This window comes from Rosa rugosa, chromosome 4, assembly GCF_958449725.1.
Source record: "Rosa rugosa chromosome 4, drRosRugo1.1, whole genome shotgun sequence".
In the NCBI taxonomy this organism is placed as follows: Eukaryota; Viridiplantae; Streptophyta; class Magnoliopsida; order Rosales; family Rosaceae; genus Rosa; species Rosa rugosa.
This window is the reverse complement of record NC_084823.1, coordinates 36,821,538-36,836,507: the sequence shown is the minus strand read 5'-3', so window position 1 is coordinate 36,836,507 and position 14,970 is coordinate 36,821,538. Positions and strand designations below refer to the sequence as shown.

The 14,970-nt window shown below is 37.9% G+C and overlaps 3 protein-coding genes, 1 non-coding gene and 1 pseudogene across 4 annotated transcripts; 3 read left to right on the top strand and 2 right to left on the bottom strand.

Annotated features, from left to right (window-relative positions):
* The first annotated feature begins 1,247 nt into the window (after positions 1–1,247).
* On the top strand, positions 1,248–3,547 carry LOC133746160 (uncharacterized protein At1g03900-like; annotated as a pseudogene).
* A 1,091-nt stretch (positions 3,548–4,638) lies between these two features.
* Positions 4,639–7,645, top strand: LOC133746161 (NAC domain-containing protein 71-like). Its single transcript, XM_062174318.1, has 5 exons — positions 4,639–5,559; positions 6,076–6,353; positions 6,446–6,769; positions 6,866–7,100; positions 7,189–7,645. Exons 1-5 carry the CDS (start codon positions 5,403–5,405, stop codon positions 7,299–7,301), a joined length of 1,107 nt encoding a protein of 368 aa, XP_062030302.1. The 5' UTR covers positions 4,639–5,402; the 3' UTR covers positions 7,302–7,645.
* A 1,770-nt stretch (positions 7,646–9,415) lies between these two features.
* Positions 9,416–10,960, bottom strand: LOC133745315 (uncharacterized). The gene is made up of 2 exons (XM_062173374.1): positions 10,551–10,960; positions 9,416–9,983 (listed from the first exon to the last, which is right to left on the bottom strand). The coding sequence occupies exons 1-2, from the start codon at positions 10,732–10,734 to the stop codon at positions 9,460–9,462; spliced, it is 708 nt and encodes a 235-aa protein (XP_062029358.1). The 5' UTR covers positions 10,735–10,960; the 3' UTR covers positions 9,416–9,459.
* A 154-nt stretch (positions 10,961–11,114) lies between these two features.
* Positions 11,115–11,186, top strand: TRNAC-GCA (transfer RNA cysteine (anticodon GCA)). Its single transcript has one exon. It is a non-coding gene; the product is annotated as a tRNA-Cys (tRNA).
* Positions 11,187–11,843: 657 nt separating this feature from the next.
* On the bottom strand, positions 11,844–14,666 carry LOC133745310 (aluminum-activated malate transporter 12-like). The gene is made up of 6 exons (XM_062173370.1): positions 14,181–14,666; positions 13,923–14,063; positions 13,540–13,812; positions 13,321–13,445; positions 13,092–13,235; positions 11,844–12,590 (listed from the first exon to the last, which is right to left on the bottom strand). The coding sequence occupies exons 1-6, from the start codon at positions 14,494–14,496 to the stop codon at positions 11,964–11,966; spliced, it is 1,626 nt and encodes a 541-aa protein (XP_062029354.1). The 5' UTR covers positions 14,497–14,666; the 3' UTR covers positions 11,844–11,963.
* Positions 14,667–14,970: the final 304 nt, after the last annotated feature.

The window sequence follows — 14,970 nt, the reverse complement described above, 5'->3', positions numbered from 1 at the left end:
ATTATTGGAAGTTAACAAAGCTCACAACTAAAATAGTCTTAGACCTCCTCTACTCAAAGACCAAATCTCTCTTACTTACGTCTTTCTATTTTTCATGTAAAAGCCAAACTATACCAAACTGTACGAATCCAATAGTTGGTAGATTTGCAGGTGATAAAATATCCAATTGACTCAAGCTAGATGGTAGATTTGGTCTTATAGTACTGGAAATTTATGAATCAAGATGCATATAGCTACAACTCATATAAATTAACAATCCAATTCGCTTACCCAGTTACCCCCAAATAACTTCTCAAACATTGAAAATGAAAAAACACATTACGAAATACGAATCAAACATTGAAACGAAACCATCCAAAGAAAACATCGAAAGTTGGGAGAAAATTCATACCTTACACTCCTTGTCTTCAAATCAAAATACAACTATCCAACGCTCTTCAAATCGAATTTCTTTCTTGCTCCAATTCTGCAAATAGCCTCCTTTAATTTAAAACCAAATTCTTGAGAAAACTTATGGGCTCTTTATAATTTGATCAAATTTTCGAGCAAGGTATTGGGATTGGCTGCTTTAAGAGTGAAGGAGTCGGGGAGGACGCTACTTTGAGTAATTTCTGCTTGGTTCGTCTACAAACACGACCTAAATGAATTTGGTTTCTGAAAACACCAAAACGACTTCGTTTTGGTGTTTAAAAACAAAAACAAAAAAGTTCTCAGGCGTTCTAGGGTAACGCGCTTTCCACGCTTTTGCCGCCTTCAGCAGTGCCTCTGCTCCTCAGCTGCAAAACGAAGGCATTTTCCTCTGTGCCTCGCGCTTTCTAAGCCTCAGACGCGCTTTTTAATTCATTGGATATGATTACACTCACGAGGTCTAAAACTTTCCGTTTATACACCTGCAAACTTAGGATGCTCAACTAAACCGTCGCCCAACCGTCACTATATATGTACGTTTAACAACGAAGCTGCCACCTGAATTAGGCTGAAACCACCATCAAACCACCACATCTGGTTGTCATTACGGTCACACCAAGACAAAATATATATTCCCTGGTGGGACCCTCCTCAATTCCCCGTATCCTTTACCATTCGCGTGGACTAATGACATTTGCAACACGTGTCATTCTAAAATACAGTCCATCAAAAAAAAAAAAAAAAAAAAAAAACTCTGGAGGTTTCTCAGGTAGCTTCTTCCCAATTATGACAGAATTGCAGAAAGGGAGCCATCTAAAGCAAACCAGTTCAACAGGTATGAACCCTTTGGTCTTTTTCTTAGTTTATGTTTCTGGGTTTTTCAATGAGATTCCTAGAGTTGTTCTACTTGAAGTAATATATTCTCAAAATCAAAGAAAAGACACAGATTAGGTAGAGTTCTGATTGGGTTTGTTTGCTTCTTGGTTTGGTAATCTGAAATGAGGTTTAACTGGGTGTGAAGATTTTACCTTTATCTGTGAAGAAATTATCTCCTGATAACATGATTATTTTGTAGTTAGTGAAAGATTTGAGATGTCTAGAACTTATCTGATAATGGATAGCTTCATTTTTGTGGTGAATCAATTTGTTTGTGATTGGAATCAAAGAACTCTGTTTTTTCCTACACCTTAATTAGTTCAGTGCTCAGCACCATTTCTACATATTTATGCTTGATTCCCAAGTCCCAAAAATTGAATTAAAGAACTAGCCGCCCTATTATTATCCACATTGCCTAATAGAACTTTCAAAGTTAGGAACTTTCCCACCTTAATTAGGAACTTCCACAACTAACTACCTATATTGCCTTACAGAATCTGATAAAGCTCGGAACTTTGTCCCCATTTCGATCCTAAAACAATGTATTTTGAGGAAGAGGAGGAGGCCTTTGAGCACACACTCCTAGTGGTCCATGAGGTCTCGGTCTATAAAATTCCACCACGGTCAACGTCGGGTGGTTACAGTGAGTGGCTCCAGTCTGACAGGATATGGTCAGGAAGATTGCGCGTTGTGTCGTGCAAGGAACGGTGTGAGATCCTATTGGAGGATCCAAGCTCCAGTGAGCTCTTTGCAGCTTGCTTTGTTTTAACCAGGCCAGCGCGAGACCTCAGTGGAGATGGTGCTTGATATTCACCCAGCTGTGAATCATAGATTGAAGGTAAAATCTGAAAACTCTGACCACTTTCAATCAATTCATTAGTCTCCTTGGGATCTGTAGGAAGGTGAAACTATTAGGATAAATGTCAAGCCCAAGCCTACGAGTGAGACTGGAATGTTGTCAGCCGCTGGGCTATCTGGGTCTGCAAAGCCTAAACCATTGAGCCTTGGCCTGGCCCCGCCACCCGGGGCTGGAAAAATCAAGTCCCCTCTGCCACCACCTCCCCATGGTCCAGTTGCTGCTAGAAGCATCTCTGGTGGTGTCAAGTTACCCCAAGATAACCAAAGGCATAATTCCAACCTTTCATCTCATTTTTTTCACATTGAGATATGGAAATGTAAATCTCAGTGTTCCTTCTGAATCTAGCAGTTTAGCATATCTTTTGCTCTGATTTGGTTGCATTTGGAACTTATAAACATGTTGTTATATAAGCAAATGTGTCTTGGTTGAGTAGGTTTAAAATTGTCATGAAATGTCCATGAGTTTTGATATATCATCAGCTATAAATTTGTCATAGCTGACTAATATACAAAGAAGTTCCACAAGGTCCTTCAGTGTTGAATTTTTTATATTTATGCAGCAATTTTGTTGTCTTCACATGTTATTTATCAGGCTATCGCATTTGAATCATCTAATATATGTACAAATGGTAATCTTGAAGTGTGTTCTCGACTGGCTTTAAGCTTTTGCCATGAATGTTTCAGCATTCGATAGTGTTGTTGTCTAATTGGAACCTGTTGCATTTTGATGAACTCAGAATTTTAATTCCTGATTTCCTTAAAAAATTGAGTTCTAAATTACATTGCAAGAAAGGCAAGCCAAGTAGCTGTCAGCTTATTGTCAAGCGGGTCAAATATATAGAACCTGATTTCAATCAGAAAGCTTGATTCTAGCAATGTCTTTGTTATTGTTTCAGCGAGTCTCTATTCCAATAAACTTGTACGAGTCTCATATTTTTATGTTTGCTGGTACACTTGTTCCCCACAGGAAGTAATTCAAAAATAAGTGTGGTTTATGGACATTTGCTAAGTCTCTTTTGGGAGAGCCCTTGCTATTTATTATTTTTGGTCATTTGGATAACCCTTATATGCAAGTGAGATCATATATATCTCTTTATCATTTGCAGAGGAAACATCCTTCAACAAATGGATCCGGAATAACAAAGACAATTGCAGCTGGATGGGTGGCTTTCTGACTGTGTGAGCATTTGTTAATTACAAGGGAAGTGCGGAAAGAATATGTGGAAAGAAAAGAGGCACCAAATACTTCCATTTATGGAAAATGATGAAAATCATGTGTTCTTGCAATACATGTTCAAGCTTGTTTTGTCCCACCCTCCCTGTTCTTTTTTGCCGGCTCTTTGTCAACTTAGAATTCCCTGTTTACACTTCTATATAATAGAGAAATACATGCTTTCGGTTTCAATTGTGATTTGTTATCGTTTGATTTTCTTTTCCCAGTTCAATGACAATACATTCAATTTTCCAATTTCAGTATCAAGTGGACTAAGATGAATTGTCATTTCGTTCTGGTTTTCCTTTTTCTTTTTCTTTTTCTTGTATTCGGTTGGATCTCACACTACGGTGTCTGCGTAATCATAGAATCGGCATTTGAACCATCCTGATATACATGGTGTATATTGTCTACTATCCCTTTACTTACTTACTCAGTGGTTTCTGTTCTGGCCTCATTTCCACTGGATATGAGGTAGAAAAGCTTTACTCGTCTAGAGGATTTACAAAAATGAGAGGTGATACAATTCTTTTCAGATCCTGATGAGGTTAGAGGCATTCACTATATCAGTTCTTGTACAATTTTCTCATTAAAGAATAGGCCACTTGCAAAATATTGCACATGAAAAGACTGATGCTGATGTAAAGTAGTTCACATCTAAAACCAGAAAAAGATATAGATGGATCGTAATCTTGAACCTTCGCTTATAAACTGTCAAACATAGTCTATGTACGTGATGATAAAGTAAAGATGGACTATACCACAAGAAAAGATGGCATAACATCATGTGAGGAGTTGGACGGTTAGTAGGATGGGGCATGTACAATATGATGGGGCATGAGTAGGACTGCAGTACTGAATCTGGAGGATGAGAATGAGAGTTCTGGTGGTGACAAAAAAAAAAAGTGTAGAAATATGATACCATTACAAATGGTGTATTGTCTGATTGCTTCTTGCTGGCATGGAGGACGGTGAACGGCCTCAGTCTGATCGCTCCGCAATGTAGTTTAGTGATTTGAATTGTCAATGGCTTAGGTCCCTCGTCAAGGATTGTCTAACAAAAGGGTGTCTAAAGCGTAACAAAAGGGTCCCGGTGACCGTACAAATGGTTAAACGTTTTCTGATTAGTGACAATGTGATGCACACTGGTTTGGTACATAGCTGAAGCCACCAAGCAACGGTCATGGCGGGAAGAATAACTGTAGTGCAGGGTTATAGTGTGAACTGAGTTCAAGTTATGTGGGGGAGGTGGGCCATTCTCCCCCCCCCCCCCCCCCTACATTGGAATTTTGTGTATGCGTCAGACAAGCAATCTTGGAAACTTTCGGTGTCTTGTGTATATTTTTGGACTGTTGGTTCCCCCATGATCCTATATATACACATGACATTTGCCACTCCTTCACTCCCTCTTCCTTCCTTTCTTTCTCTGCTCCTTCCCTCCTCCCCCTTTTTGCTTCTTGACACTGACTCTTGTGCTACCTCTACCTCTTTCTGGCTCACATTCTTTTCCAACTGCCAACCACTTCGATTTTCGACAAGTTTTGGATGGTTTTTACTTCAGGGTCTTGCTATAGGTTCCAATTCTGGAAGTTCTGACCAGTTTTCTTTAGACAAAGCTCTTCTATTTTTCACTGATTGAGTTATTTCACATTCAAGTTGTGACATTTGAGCAATATCAGCTTCTGGGTATTGACTCGGAGGCTTAAATTTGATTCCTTTCCATCTTATTTTGGGAATTGCTAAAAAAAACTTGTGAGGGGGGGTTGTTGGGGCTGGCACATAGGTTATAAGGAAAGAGTTTCCAAAGACAATGATTCTGCCATCCAAAGGGTGCATTCTGTGGAGGTTTTACTCAATTCCTGACAAGAAATCTCTTCTTGACAAAAGCTTTTATTTTTGGATTTTCCAAATTTTTAATAGATACAGTACGGGCACTTAACTAGCATTCATCCCTAAGCTGCAGCTCTCTGCTATTGTAACTATTATATATATATATATATATATATATATATTATTTTGTTTTGAAAATTTCGGATATTTGTGAGTTATGGGAGGGGCATCACTACCACCAGGTTTTAGATTCCACCCAACTGATGAGGAATTAGTGGGATACTATCTTAGTAGAAAAGTGGAGGGGCTTGAATTTGAGCTCGAAGTAATTCCTGTGATCGATTTGTACAAATTTGACCCCTGGGAGCTGCCAGGTAATTGTTATATCAATCTTTTTAACTCGGTTCAGTAGTAACTATTACTTGCAGTGTTGTCTGGTTTTTGTTCTTTCTTTAGGATTTGATGAATTCCAATGAGCTTTTCTATGATAGGAATCTGACTGTTATTATTTTTAATGACATAGAATTCTAGGAGTTGGGTGACCTTCTAAGAGAAAAGGGTAGAAAATATAATGGGTTTAGTTAGAGATGGCTTGCATACCAATCTGAACAGAAGAGCATAAAGCTAGTTTTTCATTTTTGTGTAAGTGAGCTTCTTTTTTGTTCTTTTCTGACTGCGCATGATGTGGTCTTCTTTTCTTCCAAAAGCCAAGCTAAATGGCTTTAGATATGCCCTCATAACACAGTTCAAGTTATATAAATTACATGAATAGTGAAAGTTTGTTTCTTTTCAAATTCCAATATGCTTTTCAACAATAATATGCCATGACTAAATGTTGGTGGATCAAAAAGGGTGTGGCATCTGATACATGTTTGTCTTATTCATTGCAGAGAAATCGTTTCTCCCCAGGCGAGATATGGAATGGTTCTTCTTCTGTCCAAGGGATCGAAAGTACCCGAATGGCTCAAGAACAAATCGAGCTACTAAAGCTGGCTACTGGAAAGCCACTGGAAAAGACCGCAAGGTTGTCTGCCAATCTAGTGTTACTGGATACCGCAAGACCCTTGTTTTCTATCGTGGACGTGCTCCTTTAGGTGATCGAACAGAGTGGATTATGCATGAGTACCGCCTCAATGATGATTTTCCTCAGGGGTCACCAGGTCATCAGGTACATCTAGTCTTGTGGTTATGGTTTAGAACTGAAATGGTATGCTGGAGAACTTTACATACTTATATTTGGCATTTTGGTCATCTTTACAGGGAGTTTTTGCTTTGTGCCGTGTTGTTAAAAAGAAAGAGCATACACAGAAGGCAAATGATTCCAATGGAGAACCCAAGGCTAAGACGACTGGAAGTACTTCGAGCACTGGGGATTTGACCTCAACAAGAAACTCGAATGAGACCTTGAGCATCTCTGCTGGAATGTCATCTCAAGTGAACTACCAGCATGACGAGAGTCGCCATTCAAGCCATACTACTTCTCCATATGAAGTCTCTCCAATGGCAGAGTTTGAGCCAGCTCCAAGAGGCACCAATCCTGCAGACTTCTGGATCTCACCTGACTTAATTCTTGATTCTTCAAAGGTAATGGTATGAGAAAAGTTGATGAGAAATTTCAAGGACTTGATGTTTCATAATGTTAACATCTTTCTCGAACATTTCTCTTGGGCTTTTGTGCAGGACTACCCACAGTTACAAGGAGCTGTGCCTAATTACTTCCCCCAGTACGAGTTTCCAAGCACAATGTCACCATGGCAGTCATATGAACACACTGAGATTTCGCCTAGTTCATCATACTCAAATTTTGGAGACTTCCAAATGGCAGATGATATGAATCAAATGGCCAGCATGTCACCTTTCTCAGGACACACAGACTACATGGGTTATTGTGGAAATGAGGGATTGCAATTTGAAGGTTTTGACCAGACTAGTACAGTGAGATATCCAAATCACTTCTGAAAAGGAAAGAAGAACATTGTCGATCTTTTTTTCAATATATGCAGTATCTGAAACATGGGATGGCCAAGCTCTAATTTGCAGGCAAGTGAGCGCAGATGGGAGTTTACGGGAGCTTGGACGTCTATGGCTGCAGGAAGACAACATAATTGTGATGTAGGGGTTTCCAAGACAACGCCTTTTAATGTTGGTTCTTGGTAGTAAAAATAATCAGTCGTCTTCTTCTACAAGGACTTAAGGAGTGGTTTGTATTCTCTGTAATAGTACTGTCTGCATTGTTTGGAGTTGTTTCAGAAGCCACTTATGATCTTCATGGTTTCTTTAAATATCGTCAGTTAGTATCCCCCCCCGGGTGATAATCACTTTTATCGGTTTCCCCTGGAGTTGGTTTATAGTAGCTGTACTGTTTTCCAAAGTGAGCTTCTTGAATGTAAGCTACCTTGTGGTTAATATATACAGTATAATTTTCTATGCTTGATAATCTTTATGTATTGATTCCACTTATTGCAGCAGTAAACAGCCATTGTTAGATACTTTATTCCTTGGCTTCTAATGATTGGTTACCGTTTTGTATTATTCACAAGTTAAACAATATAATGTTTGTAAGTATGCAAGGTAAAGACAAAAGAGAGAGAAAAAGAGAAAAGTAGTTGTGAATGTGAACTGAAGACAGTACTTTGTGTTTCAACAAAGTTAAAGTTTCCATCTTCAATCCCTAATGCTTATTCAAATTATTGAAGTTTCCAAATTTAATATTCTCTTGAGATTTAAAGCTAGTGACAAAGTCTACTTTTCAAGTGTTGATAAGCCATCCAATTGTGCAGTTACTTTCACCCACATTCTTTAAACTTTTTGTTGGTATGTTTTGTGTAATCAACGGACTAATTGGTGGGGATCACTTGGGTTTTGGTGGGTTTAAAATCATCTTATTGAAGATTCACATCCAATGCAGTTAATATTTTTAATTTGGCCACTTCCAATCAAAATTACATTGCAACTTTGATTTTACAGCATATCTGATAGTACATGGAAAGCTCCAAGAGTTAGGGACCCCACTGATCAATTGCCACCACCTAATCTGTCTTAAAGCTAGCTACAACTGAGAATTGCTTTTCTGTGTGGCTAGCAATCAAACAAAGCTATAAAGAACAGGCAGTAAATTAATCTGGTGCTGTACAGAAGGGGATTGGAGTTGAGGGATCTGATCAATTTTGATTTTTGAAGTTGAACATATTTATAAATATTTGAGTTGTTGGAAATCAATAAACTCAGAGGCTGCAGGATTCAACCAGAAAATGATACACTCTCGACAGTATGTTCAAGTTTGCTAGTTAACTATACGAGTTTTGATAGTATGAACTGTTGAAATCAAGCTGAACTTTGTATTTTAATATGGTGATTAATAGTTTCAGCTGCTGTGGTATGATACACTTGGAGAGAAAACTATGTTAGGATGCATGAAAATTGAGACAATAACTGGTCACCAAAAGCTTAAGCTATTGAGGAATGGATCAACAATGTATTCCGAGCTAACAAGAACACCAGATAATATAATGTATTTTTTAGGACAGAATTTACAGCACCTACTGATGAGAGCTTATGTTTTGCTCCTAATTTGGTAGTTGGTGCAACTTTTGATATGGGAATGAAGTTAAAGCCCAGTTTGAGGTGCTTTTAGAGAACCCCAAATTTAAAATTTTCAAATGAAACTGTCACTCTTCATGGTGTGAACATTCAAAAGATACAAACAATAACTTTAGGTTCCCACAAGAGATTTAATAAGCGTAGAATGCCATGGAAAGACCATAAAAGGTGCCACCCAGACCCATTGAGTTTCCAAGAAATGTGCATTTCTCTCTTCTGAAGTTTTCCAATTGTTCCTTGCCCCTTCATAACTTTGTTAAGCATCTTCATAAAGAGACTGTTTGTGGCTTTAGGAATACTATCCTAAAAGGCCTATATTTGCTCTTTTTTATCCAAGTCCCCCACCATTGTTTTCTAAAACAGATTCTCCCACCCCCCTACTACCTCACTCTCAGCATCCATTGCTTGGTTTAAAGTATGGAATAAGCTCGCCGCCTCATCTTTTAAGAGGGGAATGTAAGAAATCTGACCTTGAATTTGGGGTAAATACTCTCTGCCACTAGAGCTACAAGCCGCATGTACCTTTCCTTTGCCAAGCAAAGGAATAAAGAGAAGACTCCCTTATGTTGGTTGAAAATGAAAATGAGGAAGTAGCTGCATCAGAAAAAGTCTCATCTGCACAATTTGTGATGAATTAAAATAGTTTATATATGATGCAACTATTGAGTGTTAGTTTAGTACAAGCTTGCAATTTGAGGACTACAATAGACTTCTACTTCTTCAAGGGTTGCTCTATTCTCATCCCCAAAAAGTGACTCCTTTCCATCTTTTCTCTTTGCATATGACAATCCTAATCTAGATTTGGCTTGCCTTAAATCACCAATACCCGAATTAGTATCCGGGCCAGCAAACCCACCCATAACCGGCGCTAGAGGTGGGCCAATGAGGAGCCCATCGGCCCCAAATTGTGGCCCACCCCGAGCATAGTCAAAAAGGGCTGCACCACTGCCTCCTACTTTGGGCAGAACAATTGGGTCATCAGTTTTCTCATTATCTGTCCAGTAGAATAGAAATGGATCAAAACTGTCATAGTAATCATCTGTGCTTCTATAGCCTTCAGGGTTGAATGCACCAAACTTGAAGGACTTGTTTGTGTAGCCAACTATGGCACATGGCCCCTTGAAGTCACAACAGTTATGGAAATCAGCTGCACTAAATCCATCAATGGTGGCCTTATAGCAACATTTGAGTTCCCTACCTGCTCAAAATCATTCAAACAATGTTTGAAGAGAATAGATGGTTTTGTTCAGTATAATTGTGTTTAGTTGTCTCATTCTTGAGATTATAAACTATACCCTAGAGTTAACTCGTAAGATCCGGTTTAAGAGTATTTTACATGTTGTAAGATCGAGTTTGCGATATAGAAATCTCCTTATTTAGTGAGGTGTTCTTTTTGTGGCAAAGTTTGCTATCCAATTGAATGAGATCAAGAACAGCTAATTAAGTCAGGATTATGTTTTGTACGTGTTAGTGACTTGGTGTGATTTAGCATACCATTTTCTGCTATAATACATACTAATAAGACAATGCACAAAATGGAACACTCTCTGATTAGATCTGTTTTCAAATTTTAAGCCTCTCATAATGACATGATCTACAACAAAACCAACATTATGTGCTTGTATTTGCATAGTTGTACAAGAATTATGGGTTTTCATTATGTAAGTGAAATAATATATATCAGACATATAATTAGTGATGCATGTGCATTGCAACTATGAAGGACAGAAATCAAATGAGAGAGAGAGAGAGAGAAGTAATATACCTCTTAAGAATGTTTTGTCCAGAAGAGAAGGTGGAAATGGAAGATCAGTAGTATCATGGTACTTGATCTGTGGCCTTGGATCTTCATCAAGTTTTGGCTTGCCTATATTCCACCCAAACAAGCTATAAGGGCTTCTCTTCCATCCAGAACCAGAAGAGACAGTGTTTGAGAAGTAATAAGCCATGTGCAGCAGGATCACTTCACTTCACTAAATTAATCCACACCCAACATTCCCATTCACTAGAATCCTCACAAATATTTGGCCAAAGCTCTGCAGCATCTTATCTCCTTATACTTCTCTACCCTTTAAAATTGACATGTGTCAGGCCCTTATTGATCAAATCATACTGGGTTAAACTCAGTTTTGGCTTTATGATGCCATGTTAAGACTTCAAGCTCATCCAGAATTATAATTCTGCCAATGCATTGATTTATATAGCTTGGAATTTTGAATGGTAGTAGTTACTTCTGGTTTTATTCCTGAGGGACCTATTTTTGAAATATCATATCCTTTGCAAGAACTCATCTTCTTAAGAAAATTTGTGTGAGTGACTAATCAACAATGGGTCCATAGCTCAGTGGTAGAGCATTTGACTGCAGATCAAGAGGTCACCGGTTCGAACCCGGTTGGGCCCTTTTTGAATTCGTTTCATTTTTCAATTTTTGTCTCTATTTAATATGTTAAAAAGAATTTTCCAATTTTTGTTTCCATTTAATTTGTTAAAAAGAAACTTTCTAAAAATCATTTTACTTTTAGAGTGTGTTTGGATGAGAGAAAAAATGATGGAATTTAATTGAAAGTGAGGATTTCATAATTCCTAAAAGCCAATTCTCTCGTTTGGCATTATCAGATTGGAAATTTTAAATTTCTCTGTGAAAAAAAATGAAGGAATTCATTATTTAAATTCCTCACTTCAATTTCCACCAAAATAGGTGTTATTTACGAATTCCTTTGCAGTATTCAATTTTTATTTCCAAAACAAGACTTTTTTCAATTTTATCTTTTTATTTGTTTTAAACTTTCTTAATTTATTACACATTTCAAATCATAAATAGATGTAACCAAACAATAGAATTTGCAATTAATGGAATTTTAGATTGATGGAATTAAAGATTCCATCATTTATAAATTCCAACGGATTTTATAATTTTCTCATCCAAACGCACCGTTAGGGTTTTGGACTTAACAAATTTTTCTAGAAGCAAAATCCCTTTGTAACATTTCACGACAGAAAAATAGCTTTATTTCTATCATTTGGTCTCAATTATCATCTAGTATGAATGAAACATATAGCCTGCTACAAATTAAAGACACCTAAAATGTGTGTAATAGTTTCATAACTTCAACAATAAGCCAGCCACTGCCAATATGAGGATATATAGTGTATACTCCTGCAGCCTAATATTTTGCTATTAATCAACACCATGGGAAGGCAATTGGTTTTGAGTTACATCAATTACTTGTGGCTTGTCACTAGTGACAACGATATTCTCATCACCATGTTCATACTCTTTGAAGCATGCAATCCTTCCCAGTTCTTCAACTTCCTCAATCACATTGTCAAGCTTTGCCACTGTCTCCACCAGCAAAGCAGCAAAGGCAGCAAAAGGAAGTGCTTCTGAGAACTCGAGGCTAGTTATTGCGATTTTGCTCAACTGTGGCCGCAGGAACTTCCTCTCGGAAGACTCCCTCTTGGATTTCCATTCCATCAATGCAGAGCTGTCGGTTTTCACACTTGACAAAGAAACTCCTCCTCCCCCTGACGAGTACTTTGCGTGCTTTTGGGATGTGGCGTGTGCAGCTGCTAAAGCAAGCATGTTGGTAGCCTGGTTGCTGTTTGCGCCTAGGAAAAGTCTCGGTTGTGACTTTATGGCGGTGTTGAGGTCTTGTAAGGCTTCATGGAGATGATCAGAGAGTATTTCGGGGGAGCAATGGCGACGATTCCTAACGCTGTTGGCCAGTTCCTTTAGTCCTTTTGATACTTCTCCTGCAAGCCTAATGCAGGGGTCCTTGAATAGACCTCTAACAGATCTTGGGGTCTGCAAAAGAAATTTAACCTCTTATTTATATTGAATATGACTGTTGAAAATATAGATTTCACATAGGTAATTGTAGAACTAGAAGTTACATGACAAGATATAAGTTCTCGGCCCTCTCCACCCGTGCCTTAGTTCACTTCTCTAGCTTTAACAAAAAAAAGAAATAAGCCTAAATGAGATTCCCTTTTTTGTAGCTGCATGTGAAACTATTTTCCAATATCTGTGATCTGTCACGGTCACAGCAAGCAGCACGTGGAGGCTTATTTCTATACAAATAAAAGTGATAATCAAGGATATTCATGTTCATTATGAACTAATTATTGTGTTTTCTAGCATATAATTATTAAGTCAATAATTAACCATCAAAAAACCACTAACTAGCTAGGACAGGAATTTAAGAATCATTTTTGGGGCATTACCATATACATACCACAAATATATATATTATTCTAGTTGCAGTAAGTTTGTTTAAGTCCTAAATGGATAGGTTTGTGTATTTACCTGAATTTCAGTTCGTAGACATCCATGTAGAGCTACAACAGTGTACCCAAAATGGCGAAGAACATTTCCCAATTTGACATATTGCTGCCATGGAAATCTGTAACAGTGCCTTGAGTGCCTTGGTTCCCAACTTGCATGTAAGGCCTGCTCATCATATCCCCAAAAAGATGAAGTTTCATATAACAAAATTAATGAAACCAATGACTTTCAAACAAACTAAAGTACCTACCATGGTTTCATCAAAAGATTTTGAGTCCAAAACAGCCTTATAACCTCCATATATTGGATCCTCAGTTGATTTGTCTTGGTTTGCTTCTATTTGATCTTGTTCACTGAAGTACTCATTCACACAAGCTACAAATTCATAAATTACAAATTACTTTGTGCACTAGTTATATATTGACATAAAATTATGTAGTGATATATAATATATAATAAGCAATTATACCTTCAATAGATCTAGCTAGGCCTTCAAGCTTGAAGACAGTGGAACTATGTAGCTCTTCTCCTGACCAATTTGGAAATACCAGAAGACTCATAAGGAGGCAGACACCACAGCCTATAGCGATGGTGAAGAAGCGATCATGAGCGATTTTCATGACATTGTCAACACGGTAGCTTGACACAGTTATCAGATTGAAGGTCAAGAGAAATATGACAACTCCATAATCATAGTTCTTCCTAATATAAGGAATGAACCTGATGTATGTTGCTGCAGCTCCTGTAGCCAAATCAAAAAATAATGCAAATGATCATATTTGAAATTACATTGAAAGTCTTAGTTGGTTTTTATTTAGCATTAGGAAATGTTACTAACTAATATCAGCTTACCTATCAGGAAAACTGCAGCTCCAATGAAAAATGCTCGAAATATGTGACCAGATTCAGTTGCAATATACTCAATGAAAAATGCCAAAGATCCAGCTAACAGTGTCCCCAATCCTCTGTTGAGTCCTTTGCATAAAGTTGCCCCTACATATTTTCAAACAACAGTAAAACCTTTAGTGATCATATATTGGCTATATTCATGATCATATGTCTCAAATAAACAAATTATGCTCAGTTTAGAAAAAATAATTATTAACTAACCTGCAGTGAACTCTAGCACAACAACAACAGTCATGACAGCCCAAATGGCATTCTGTCCAATCCCAGTGAAGAGTGGCTGCAACAGATACAACAATGAGACCAGTGTCAAAGCCAGACCAACTTTCACAGCATGGATCGCTCTTCTTGGATCATCTCTTCCCACTTTCCACATGGTCCTCCAAATCAAAACCGGGTATTTTTTCATCTTGTCAACAAGAATTCGCATACTCTTCTCTCCAATGATGCCTTTGCTTTTCCCACAATCCATGTTGCTGTTCATTTCCATATCCATGCCTGCATGAACTTTGGGAAACATAGAGCTAGGAAAATCCCCAAAAAAATATGAGAAGGAAAAACAAAGTAGAATGGTTGTAGAAATTCTGTACAGAAGTATGAATAATATGGGATGGTGATTATTAATGTGTTTTGGGTGGCTGGCTGGGGAGTCTTTGTGGTATTGAGCAGAGAACTCCAAGTTTGTGGGAAATAAGTTAGTGTTACTTTATAGGGAGGAGATCTAGAAAGTGAGAAATAATGGTGAGTCCTCACTTGCTACCCTAGCCTCACGTGTAAAAGTGAACACAAATTGATTGAGGGTTGGCTTTCATAAGTTCCAAGAGTCAATACAATGAAGAAAACTGATTTCGCTAGAACTGTCTTATTTACTTCCTACTTCCTAGACCATGAATAGAGGTTACCATAATCTACAAGTGAACACGTGATAGGAGGAGGCAGGGTCGGTAGTATTTAGTATTTACTACTTTAATCAAAGATCAATTAGAACTTGTTT